Source organism: Zea mays, chromosome 4, assembly GCF_902167145.1.
Source record: "Zea mays cultivar B73 chromosome 4, Zm-B73-REFERENCE-NAM-5.0, whole genome shotgun sequence".
NCBI lineage: Eukaryota > Viridiplantae > Streptophyta > Magnoliopsida > Poales > Poaceae > Zea > Zea mays.
This window is the reverse complement of record NC_050099.1, coordinates 242,359,870-242,371,073: the sequence shown is the minus strand read 5'-3', so window position 1 is coordinate 242,371,073 and position 11,204 is coordinate 242,359,870. Positions and strand designations below refer to the sequence as shown.

General features: G+C 48.3%; 1 protein-coding gene across 2 annotated transcripts; it reads left to right on the top strand.

Annotated features, from left to right (window-relative positions):
- The first annotated feature begins 2,371 nt into the window (after positions 1-2,371).
- Positions 2,372-5,752, top strand: LOC100282110 (uncharacterized). Of its 2 annotated transcripts, none has more exons than NM_001155023.2 (5): positions 2,372-2,479; positions 4,318-4,493; positions 4,581-4,679; positions 4,774-4,925; positions 5,058-5,592. In NM_001155023.2, the coding sequence occupies exons 2-5, from the start codon at positions 4,323-4,325 to the stop codon at positions 5,437-5,439; spliced, it is 804 nt and encodes a 267-aa protein (NP_001148495.2). In that variant the 5' UTR covers positions 2,372-2,479; positions 4,318-4,322; the 3' UTR covers positions 5,440-5,592. The 2 variants fall into 2 exon arrangements, with proteins under 2 accessions (NP_001148495.2, XP_008677234.1); XM_008679012.4 differs by having other exon boundaries at positions 2,464-2,777; positions 5,058-5,752.
- Positions 5,753-11,204: the final 5,452 nt, after the last annotated feature.

Here is an 11,204-nt window from a genome sequence, read left to right as displayed (position 1 = left end):
TCCTACGCAAGATGAATTTATCAGCACACTAAAATCATGTCAAAATGAATGATATATCAAACTTACAATTTCAGCAGAAAACATGCAGGTGACCATGAGCAATAAATGCAAAGACATGAAAGAAGAGTAGCATTTAATTGTGTGTACATGAATGGCGGCATTAGCATTGCAGACAACACGTGTGCACTGTAGCTCGTGGTAGTCTTGAAGTTTATTTTCTTGTTGATTAGGCCTTTGTCAGTGTTAGTTTCATCACACAGTTTTTAATGTTGCCACATCAACAAAAATTGATGAAATAAAAATGAAATATAATCTCTCAATTAAGAGTTTTATGACACAATTTTATAGGCTAACATGTCACTTAAACATTACATTTAAATAATCAATATTAATAGATGAAATAGATAGAGATGAAGCAAATTGCTCTCAATGATGGTTTCAGACGTTTTTCAATACCTTGGAAACGAGCTGGCATAATTTTATAGTGATAAAACTAGTTTCACCTATTTCATAATAAATATAGTATCATGTCATAAAAAACCCTATGTGACACAATGAAATCTCTCATAACACTCATTGAGAATGGTCTTAAAAACACAAGTCATGCACATGATTTATTTATATACACATGCATAAATTAAATTTAGGTACTGTTTAGGACACTCCAGCTCTAGAAAATTTGATAAAGTTGATGAAGCAGATCATTAGGTGCCCCAGAAAATCGTGGAACTGGAGCTATAAGCCTTTAGAAGACATTTAGATAAGTTATTTTATTTATTATTTAGATTAAAAATATTTTCAAAGCTATTTAAATTAATATCATATAATAAACTATAGCTCCACTAGCTAGCTGAAACCTAGAGCCATCCCAAATATCCCATTAAATCTTTCGTTCCAATAACCAACCGCTGGCATATTAAAAAAAACTTTGACCCTCCTTATCCTCACGCCCAACTAAATATTGTAAAAAAATAAACTCTCTACACGCTTAGCCGTGCTCAATTATTGGATAAAGCTATATCTATCCATACCACTCTACTACTATATATATAATTCATCAATTTAAATTGGCAAAACCCACACCTATTACACCAAATCCACAAATCAAATTGTAATAAAACTTAACAAACTATCAAAACCAACAATTCAAATCACTGGATAACTCTTTCTTATCAAAATTAGTCAGTAATTTGCATAGGTGCCTTCTGCGAATATATCAGGGTACAAATCTCTACTACTTATTAAGGCTGTAAGAGTAGTCTGTCATTCCGTGTTCTGCCACCATTCCTGTTCTGTCATTCTCGTTCTGCCACCATTCTCATTCCTTGTTATGTGTTTCTCATTCCCATGTTCTGTCATTCTCATTCTTTGTTATGTCTTTATCATTCCCCTCTCCCCGCAAAGCCCACATTTCCCCGTACAACCCACGTTTAGCTAAAATTAAAAAGCACACATGTCCTCAAGGCAATTTGAACCCGTAACCTCTCAAGCAAAGACCAAGAGTAGCCACCGCTACACCACATGTGTGTTTATGTCTGCATCTATGACAAGAAACACATCTACTACATCTCTCACCAAGCTCACTTGCTACCCTTGCACAATTCGTAGTAGTAGATAACTATCACCTAGATTCTTGAATTATATTTTTGGATAGAGGTAATATTATTTAAAAAATAGCTTTGCATGCAATTTCTTTTATTTGAATAATGTTTTATACTTAAATTCTCTTTTTGCATGCGTGACATTTATTCTTCGTAATATTTTTCCATGGATCAGATTTGTGAGTTATTTTCATAAACTAATGCCAAACATGAATCCATGTTTCTTACTTGAAACCCCGAACAAACACCGTGAGCAGGAGGCACTCGTGTTGGCGTCGCTCGTCGATGACGAGAAAAAGCTTGGCAACTGTCAGTTCGACCTCTAAAAGCAGTTCTACGTGGTCGCATGCGCCGCTATGTACGACAAGCTCCCGCGAAGCCTGTCTTTAATTCTCTTCACAAACACACACAATTGTCTTTTTGTTTAAGCAAGAGCGTATGGTTGTGCGTGTCTGATGACTAACAATGTACGATGGAATTACTTCCGGCATGTGTGTAACGTGCTCTCCAATGATGAGACCATACAAATCGTGACATATATCGAAGTCTGTATGATACTGATGGCTGCAATTTAGTGGTGAAACAACTAGATTAAAATAACAAAATTTATGTATGGCTAGAATTACAAATTAATTATGAAACGTTTTCTCATAACAATATAATACATATTTTATATATAAGTTATCGTAGTATACTGGTATTATATATTCTCGTTGCAACGTATAGTCAAATATTGAAATTTTCCGTTTGCACCTACCGAGAGGTGACGACGAGTGAGGAGTCTGTGTGACCAGTGCTCGCCGTCGTCCCCTGCCTCTGGCCCTCTGCTAGCCGCTAGGCGACGGGCCTTTCGCCGGGCGACGGGCACACCGCCCCTGGTACGTTCCTTCTCTCTCCTTCCTGCTGTTTGCTGTCCGAAACAGAGCACCCCAGAGACACTAATGTGATCTATTAGTATTCGGATCTGACCTAATTTCAAGCGTATACATGTCGCACTGATCTGATCCATCGGCCCCAGCTCCGACTCGGTTAGATTCGGCTCTCCTTTCCCACTGAGGCGAGGTCGTTCTCAGTTGACGCCATTGGAGTTGGGACTTGGGACGCAACACGCGGGTGGTGCATTTCATTTTGTTCGCCGAATCGGGTTTGGGCTGAATTCGGATTGAGATCCCAACGGTGAGTTTGTTCCCTTGGTCGCGTGAGTGATCCGGGGTTCATCATGACGTGGTTCTCTGTGGGATTAGAGGGGATGCCAAGGATCGTCACTGCCACCAATGAACCCTTGAATATTGCATGGCATGTGCTAGGATGCTGTGGCAATGCCAAGGAGCCTGGATTGCATGGAGTCATTGGTGTAAAAGGACCAACGTCAGCGATTGGGAAGTGCTGCTGGGGGCTAGGTGATGTTTGTGGATGGGTGGCTATAAATAACAGACGGCCTAGATCTGTTGTCTTTCTTAATTTGGAGCATAGAAGGGTTTTCCTATTTGATGTATAGGATTATTAGAGAGATATAGATATAATCTGCTTGGTACCACTATCTCATTTAGTTTGTGCTATATTTGAATGATGCTATCTCTTTAGGCGACTAAGGTTTAAGGTATACATCGGAAATTTCGATGAATACATATGACCTTTTTTGTGTTTTTTATTGGTTATTATGAGTAAAGCACCAAAGGAAAAGAAAGTGTGAGTGGTACTTGATGGATGGTGTGGCTAAGAGAAAGGAAGTTAGGGAGACAGATATTCATGTTTATTTTTTTTTTAAATTTTACTAGGACTGAAAAAAACAATTCAGGGATCTAGTTTTCATTCATTGGCCATTGAGTTTAAAGTTGTGTATTGTCCCCAGAAGGTTGTGAAGTGGCCTACTGGCTACTGGTTACAGCAACAGTTTGCATTTTCTCGAATATGATTAGATTCTATACTGCCATTGCTTTAATTGCATCTCTAGTTATAATGGTTCCTCAGCAATTTTCAGAATGTGCCAATAATGTTTTACAATTGCACTGCAATGATGTTTAACTTGTTATTCATGTAGACAGCTCCAGATTACACAACGATTAGACTCTTGTAGTTTGATGCAGGTCCAAATTATCCTTTTGGCCAACAGAAGTATGATTGGCACAGAATCACAACTAGTGCTATTTCAGTAGCACTTCTACTACCACATTATGGTTGCGTCACTGTAGACATAAGTTACACAATTCAATATGAGATGTAATGATGTGGAGGATACTTTAGGCCTTGTTTCGATCTCAAGTTTTATGAAAACTGGATTTCTTAAAGTCAGTGTCAATTTGTTATTTAGAAAACCATTTTGTTTGACATGAAGATAAGCAAACATGCTTTCTAGTAAATTCAAAATTCCAAGTTTTAGCAAAATCTACTGTGCTCATTTCTATGGCCAGAATTCTTCACACTACCATTCATTCAATCATTCACATAACTAACTCAGCTTTGATGGTGAGGATAGTTTGCATGGTGACTAACACTGTCAGTTGTGTAACATAAAACATGTTGAGCACTTTCAATCCGAAAACATAAATGTATAAACCAACAATGACATAGTATCTACTTTAGACTTGTTTTCTCTCTCTCTAAATTTCCTAACAGAAAATGTTCTCTGAGAACTGGTTTCTAATCTTGAAATCCATGCAACAATTTACTGTCTGTATTCTTGAATGGTTTGTTGTCTGACTCCTATTTTATTCAGTTACCATGGCAGCGATGAATACTGGTATGGGAGGTTTAGGTGGCAGGCCGATACATCCACAAGCAAATCCTTTTGGAACTGCCTTGCAGGGTGCTGGACCAGGATTGATCCGTACTGGGCTAGAAACATATGGCGGAAGGATTTTAGATTCAAGTTCTGAGTTTATGCAGAGCAATGTAAATTTGTGCACATGTTTTTTGTTTAGAGGTCAATGATTCTATATTAAAACTAGAAAGGCTAAACCCCAATCAATTTTTTGTCAGATAACACAATATTTGTCCGACCCTCAGTACTACTTTCAAGTCAACAGCCAGTATGTGAGGAACAAACTGAAGGTCATCTTGTTCCCTTTCTTGCACAGGGTAAGAGCTCTACCTTTAATTTATCTTTGCAGGATTTTGCATATTGTGATCCTGTGAAGTCTCAACATTTCTGACCTTTATTGTCTTCCTTAAGGGTCACTGGACAAGAATAACTGAACCAGTAGGAGGAAGGCTATCCTACAAACCTCCAGTCCAGGATATCAATGCACCGGACTTGTACATCCCTTTGATGGCATTTGGCACCTACATTGTAGCTGCTGGGTATGCCTTGGGTGTTCTTGGAAGGTAAATACACTGTGAACGACTTCTTTTGTTTCATCTGGAATTAGAGAAGAACATTGTAATAGCAGCACACAAGGAATGCAAATAAATTTATGAACCACTGTGTCTTGAATGATTGCATGCTTTGTGATGCAGGTTTACCCCTGAGGCACTGACCCTACAGTTTTCTAAAGGGATACTTGGGTGGTTTCTGCAAGTCGTCCTCATCAAAGGTCTGCTGTACTCCCTGGGAAGCGGCGAAGCTCCCTTGCTGGACATCGTGGCGTATGCTGGATATTGCTTCGCTGGCACTTCCCTTGCAATGGTGGCCCGCATCTTCTGGAGCTACCTGTATTACTTCATCATGCCATGGTTCTGCCTCTGCACGGGAGTCTTCCTTGTGAAGACCATGAAGAGGGTTCTTCTGGGCGGGCCAAGGAGCTACGAGAGACACCCCGGCCGGAACCACTACTTCCTGATCTTCTTGGCGGTCGTGCAATTCCCCATGCTGTTCTGGCTCGGCAACATATGTGGCTGACCTTTGATCCTATTGGTCGGGCCACAGACCTGTTTCTTCTTCTTCTTCAGAATAGGCATGTGCTACTTCTGGCTTGCTGATGAATCTTAGGTTTATCGTGGAGATGGTACAGAACTATTAGCTATAGATATCTGGGCAATCGAATTATAAACTGTTTTTGTTTCTGTTAGCTATAGAGGCGAAAAGTAAAAACGATCGTTTGGGATAGGATAAAGATGAACTGCTTCGTGTGTACCCTTTTGTGTCACGAGCGGCTAGCCACGACCCTGCAATCTGACTTGTTTTTTAATGATCACTGCTACTTGATCTTTCAGCTTTGGGTCGATATTTTCACTGCCGGTTTATTTAGTGGCCAGATGTATGAATTGCGGTGTTGTTTGGATGATCTAATTGCGTTGCTTTCCAGAGTTCAAACGTGGAGGGAAGCAGCGAGCTTTATTTAGGGCCTGTGTTGTAGTTGTAGAGCAGCAAGGTGCTTAGGCTATCTCCAAGGACACGGTAAAGCTCTCCCAGCCGCACATACGGGGTGAAAACTGAAAAGTACTACAAACGGTTATCTGCAAAGGGTTCTCGTATATATAGGAAGATTGAATGTCCGTAGTAAGTAATATGCTCACTCTATACTTTAATTACATTATTTCTTATACTTCAATTACATTGTTTTACATTATTTCTTATACTTTAATTACATTGTTTCTTTACGATATTAATTATATTTAAGCTCCGTAACATAATAATAATGTTTATTATGATTATATATATGTTGTATGATTTTAATATTATAAAAATGATAAATAGTTGTTAATTAGTTGAATTGAATGCATAGGAAAAACTATTTAGGGCTTGTTCGATTATTTCAATTCCACGTGAATTGAAGGAGATAGGGTGGGATTGATATGAATTTTGACTTGCTATGAATTTGAACAGACTCAATATCACTCAATCCACATAGATTTTCATCCAAACGAACAATGCCCTTGTTCGGTTAAGGGTGGACTGAGGGGGATTGTAGTGGATTAAATCCTCTCCTATTCCACCCTTAACCGAATAAGTTCTTAGGACTTGTTCGGTTACAAGGGATGAAATCCCACCATAGATTTAATCCGAGTCTAAATTGAGTGAATCCATACATCACACTCAATCCTATGGTGGGATTAAATCTATCATTTAATCTATGTATCTCTCATAGTTAGTTATTTTTTGATCTATGGATTCTAATATAAACTTGTGCAATATCTTCATGGATTTGTTCCATACCTAATGAGCTATGAACTATGGATAGAATCCATGTGTTCCATAGTTTAAAAAATTCCTAAACATTTGGATTATAATCCATGATGGGTTTAATCGAATAAAAAAATGAGTAGACTTGAATTATTTTGAGACATGAATTGTGACCTGGATTTAATTCCAATCCATAAGCTAGATTGGTGCAAACGAACAAGGCATTAGGAAGAATGGTTGGAGAGGAACTATATGTAGGGGAATAATCTTTTTAGGAGTAGAAAAACAGATTAAAAATAAGTGGAGATATATAAGGGGATGGTCGAAGTTGGCCTTAGTTACATTAGACCATGTCAGCAGTCACTCATATAGTCATCTAAAACATTATCTTATACAGTGTAAAACACTGTAGATTGCATTGTTCATAAATTTAAGTTTGAATATGAGAATCAGTAAGTTGCTAGATGTCGGGGACCATAATTAGGGGTACCCTCAAGACTCCTAATTCTCAGCTGGTAACCCCCATCAGCATAAAGCTGCAAAGGCCTGATGGGTGCGACTAAGTCAGGGATCAGTCCATTCGAGCGACTCGATCACGCCTCGCCCGAGCCTAGCCTCGGACAAGGGCAGCCGACCCCGGAGGATTTCCGTCTCGCCCGAGGCCCCCCTCCAACGACGAACATATTTCCGGCTCGCACGAGGCCCTGCCTTCGCTAAGAAGCAACCCTGACTAAATCGCCGCACCGACCGACCAAGTCGCAGGAGCATTTAATGCAAAGGTGTCCTGACACCTTTATCCTGACGCACGCCCCCCGGCAGAGCCGAAGTGACCGCCGTCACTTCGCCGCTCCACTGACCGGCCTGACAGAAGGACAGCGCCGCCTGCGCCACTCCGACTGCGGTGCCATTTGACAGAGTAAGGCTGACAGGCAGTCAGGCCCCGCCGGAGGCACCATAGGAAGCTTCGCTTCGCCCGACCTAGGGCTCGGACTCGGGCTAAGTCCCGGAAGACGGCGAACTCCGCTCCGCCCGACCTAGGGCTCGGACTCGGGCTAAGTCCCGGAAGACAGCGAACTCCGCTCCGCCCGACCCCGGGCTCGGACTCGGGCTAAGTCCCGAAAGACGGCGAACTCCGCTCCGCCCGACCCAGGGCTCGGACTCGGGCTAAGTCCTGGAAGACGGCGAACTCCGCTCCGCCCGACCCAGGGCTCGGACTCGGGCTAAGCCCCAGAAGACGACGAACTCCGCTTCGCCCGACCCCAGGGCTCGGACTCCGCCCTGGCCTTAGCCGACGACCTCCGCCTCGCCCGACCCAGGGGCTCAGACTCGGCCTCGGCCACGGAAGACAGACTCGACCTCGGCTTCGGAGGAGCCTCCGCATCGCCCAACCTAGGGCGCAGGCCAGCCACGTCAACTGGAGGCGCCATCATCACCCTACCCCGAGCTGACTCGGGCCACAGGGAACCAGACCGGCGTCCCATCTGGCTAGCTCCGCCAGATAGGCAATGATGGCGCCCCGCATGCTCTGTGACGACGGCGGCTCTCAGCCCCCTTACGGAAGCAAGAGGACGTCAGCAAGGACCCAACCGCTCCGACAGCTGTCCCTCCGCCAGGCTCCATCGCTCCTCCGACGGCCACGACATCACACCAGCTGGGTGCCAAAATCTCTCCGGCTGCCACGACGGCATGTACTTAGGGCGCTAGCTCTCCCCCGCTAGACACGTAGCACTTTGCTACACCCCCCATTGTACACCTGGATCCTCTCCTTACGCCTATAAAAGGAAGGACCAGGGCCCTCTTAGAGAGGGTTGGCCGCGCGGGGACGAGGACGAGAACAGGCGCTCGCTTGGGGCCGCTCGCTCCCTCTTCCGCGTGGACGCTTGAAACCCCCTACTGCAAGCGCACCCGACCTGGGCGCGTGACGAACACGAAGGCCGCGGGATTCCCACCTCTCTCACGCCGGTCTCCGGCCGCCTCGCTCTCCCCCCTTCGCGCTCGCCCTCGCGCTCGACCCATCTGGGCTGGGGCACGCAGCGACATTCACTCGTCGGCCCAGGGACCCCCCGGTCTCGAAACGCCGACAGTTGGCGCGCCAGGTAGGGGCCTGCTGCGTGTTGACGAACAGCTTCCCGTCAAGCTCCAGATGGGCAGTCTCCAACAACCTCTCCAACCCGGGACGGTGCTCCGTTTCGGGAGTCTTGAGTTCATGTCCCTCGACGGCGGCTACGACATGATACTCCTTCCACCGCCGCGCGACGACGACAATGGCGGCTGACAACCCGCTCGCCGGCGGCGGAATCGACGGCGTCTTCCCCGCGTGGTGGAAGAACGACCTTCGAGCTCATCCTGCCCTTTCCCCCGCCGACGGAGGGGAAGGCAGGGCGACCAAGGCCAAGCAGGAGGCAGCGCCTCGTTGGCTGTTGAGCGAGCCGACAGCACCGGCACCCCAACGAGGGGCGCACCGGGTATCGACTTCGCGCCTGAGTCGAAGACGAGCGCCGTCTCCCCGCGACACGCCAATCCCGAGCAAGCGGACAACGCCAGCACGCTCGCGGAGAGCTTGCTGGACGTCACCCTCGCACCTGAGACGACGGTGCAGTCAGTCCCCGACGTGACTTCATCGCCGCTCGTCGACCAAAAGGTACCGACCGATTCCCATCCTACGTCATTTGGATTCAGCCTCAACCCGCCTAGCGACCTCGCTTTGGCGGACGCTCTCGTAGAGGCGAGTCCAAACCCTCTAGGGTTTCGCATGCGGTCTCCTTGGGACCGGCTGACGGACATCTCGACCTACGGGCCCTCTGGGTCCGAGGAAGACGATGGGCCCAACATCTGTTGGGATTTCTCTGGACTTGGCAACCCCAGTGCCATGCGGGACTTCATGACCGCATGTGACTACTGCCTTTCCGACTGTTCCGACGGTAGCCGCAGCCTCGGCGACGAGGACTGCGGCCCAAGCCGCGAATGTTTCCACGTCGATCTAGGGGGTCCCTCCGAAGGCAATCATCTCGGCATGCTAGAGGACAGTGATCTCCCTAGGCTAGTGCCCCGCGTCGACATCCCACGGGAGCTAGCTGTGGTCCCCGTTCAGGCAAGGGGCCATGACCCACATCTCGAGCAAATCCGCGGGGCGCAGGCCAGGTTCGACGAGGGAGCAGGGGCGCTTGAGCCGATCCGCCGGGACGTCGGGCAGGCATGGGCGGGCCAACCCCCGGCCGGAGAAATACGTCATCCGCCCCAGGGCTTCCAGCACCGCGTCGCCAACGACGTCAGGGACAGGCCGCCTCCCGCATCTAGTGGGGTCGGCCAGAACCTGGCTGCAGCAGCGATGCTTCTCCGCGCGATGCCGGAGCCATCAACCACCGAGGGCCGGCGAATCCAGGGGGAACTCAAGAATCTCCTGGAAGGCGCCGCGGTCCGACGGGCCGAGAGCTCTGCCTCCCAAAGGCAGGGATACCCCTCGGAACCTCATTCCGCGACTTCCTGATTCATGCGGGAAGCCTCGGTCTACACCGGACGCACGCGCAACACCGCGCCTGCGGCCCCGGGCCGCCTCGGCAACGAGCACCATCACCGCGACCGTCGGGCCCACCTCGACGAGAGGGTGCGCCGAGGCTACCACCCCAGGCGTGGGGGACGCTACGAAAGCGGGGAGGATCGGAGTCCCTCGCCCGAACCGCCCGGTCCGCAGGCCTTCAGCCGGGCCATCCGACGGGCACCGTTCCCGACCCGGTTCCGACCCCCGACTACTATAACAAAGTACTTGGGGAGACGAGACCGGAACTGTGGCTCGCGGACTACCGCCTGGCCTGTCAACTGGGTGGAACGGACGACGACAACCTCATCATCCGCAACCTCCCCCTGTTCCTCTCCGACACCGCTCGCGCCTGGCTGGAGCACCTGCCTCCGGGGCAGATCTCCAACTGGGACGACCTAGTTGAAGCCTTCGCCGGCAATTTCCAGGGCACATATGTGCGCCCCGGGAATTCCTGGGACCTCCGAAGCTGCCGGCAGCAGCCAGGAGAGTCTCTCCGGGACTACATCCGGTGATTCTCGAAGCAGCGCACCGAGCTGCCCAACATCACCTACTCGGATGTCATTGGCGCGTTCCTCGCCGGCACCACCTGCCGCGACCTGGTGAGCAAGTTGGGTCGCAAGACCCCCACCAGGGCGAGCGAGCTGATGGACATCGACACCAAGTTCGCCTCCGGCCAGGAGGCAGTCGAGGCTATCTTCCGAAAGGACAAGCAGCCCCAGGGCCGCCCACCGGAAGATGCTCCCGAGGCGTCGACTCGGCGCGGCGCCAAGAAGAAAGGCAAGAAGAAGTCACAAGCGAAACGCGACGCCGCCGACGCGGACCTTGTCGCTGCCGCCGAGTACAAGAACCCTCGGAAACCCCCCGGAGGTGCCAACCTCTTCGACAAGATGCTCAAGGAGCCGTGCCCCTGTCATCAGGGGCCCGTCAAGCACACCCTTGAGGAGTGCGTCATGCTTCGGCGCCACTTCCACAGGGCCGGGCCACCCGCGGAGGGTGGTAGGGC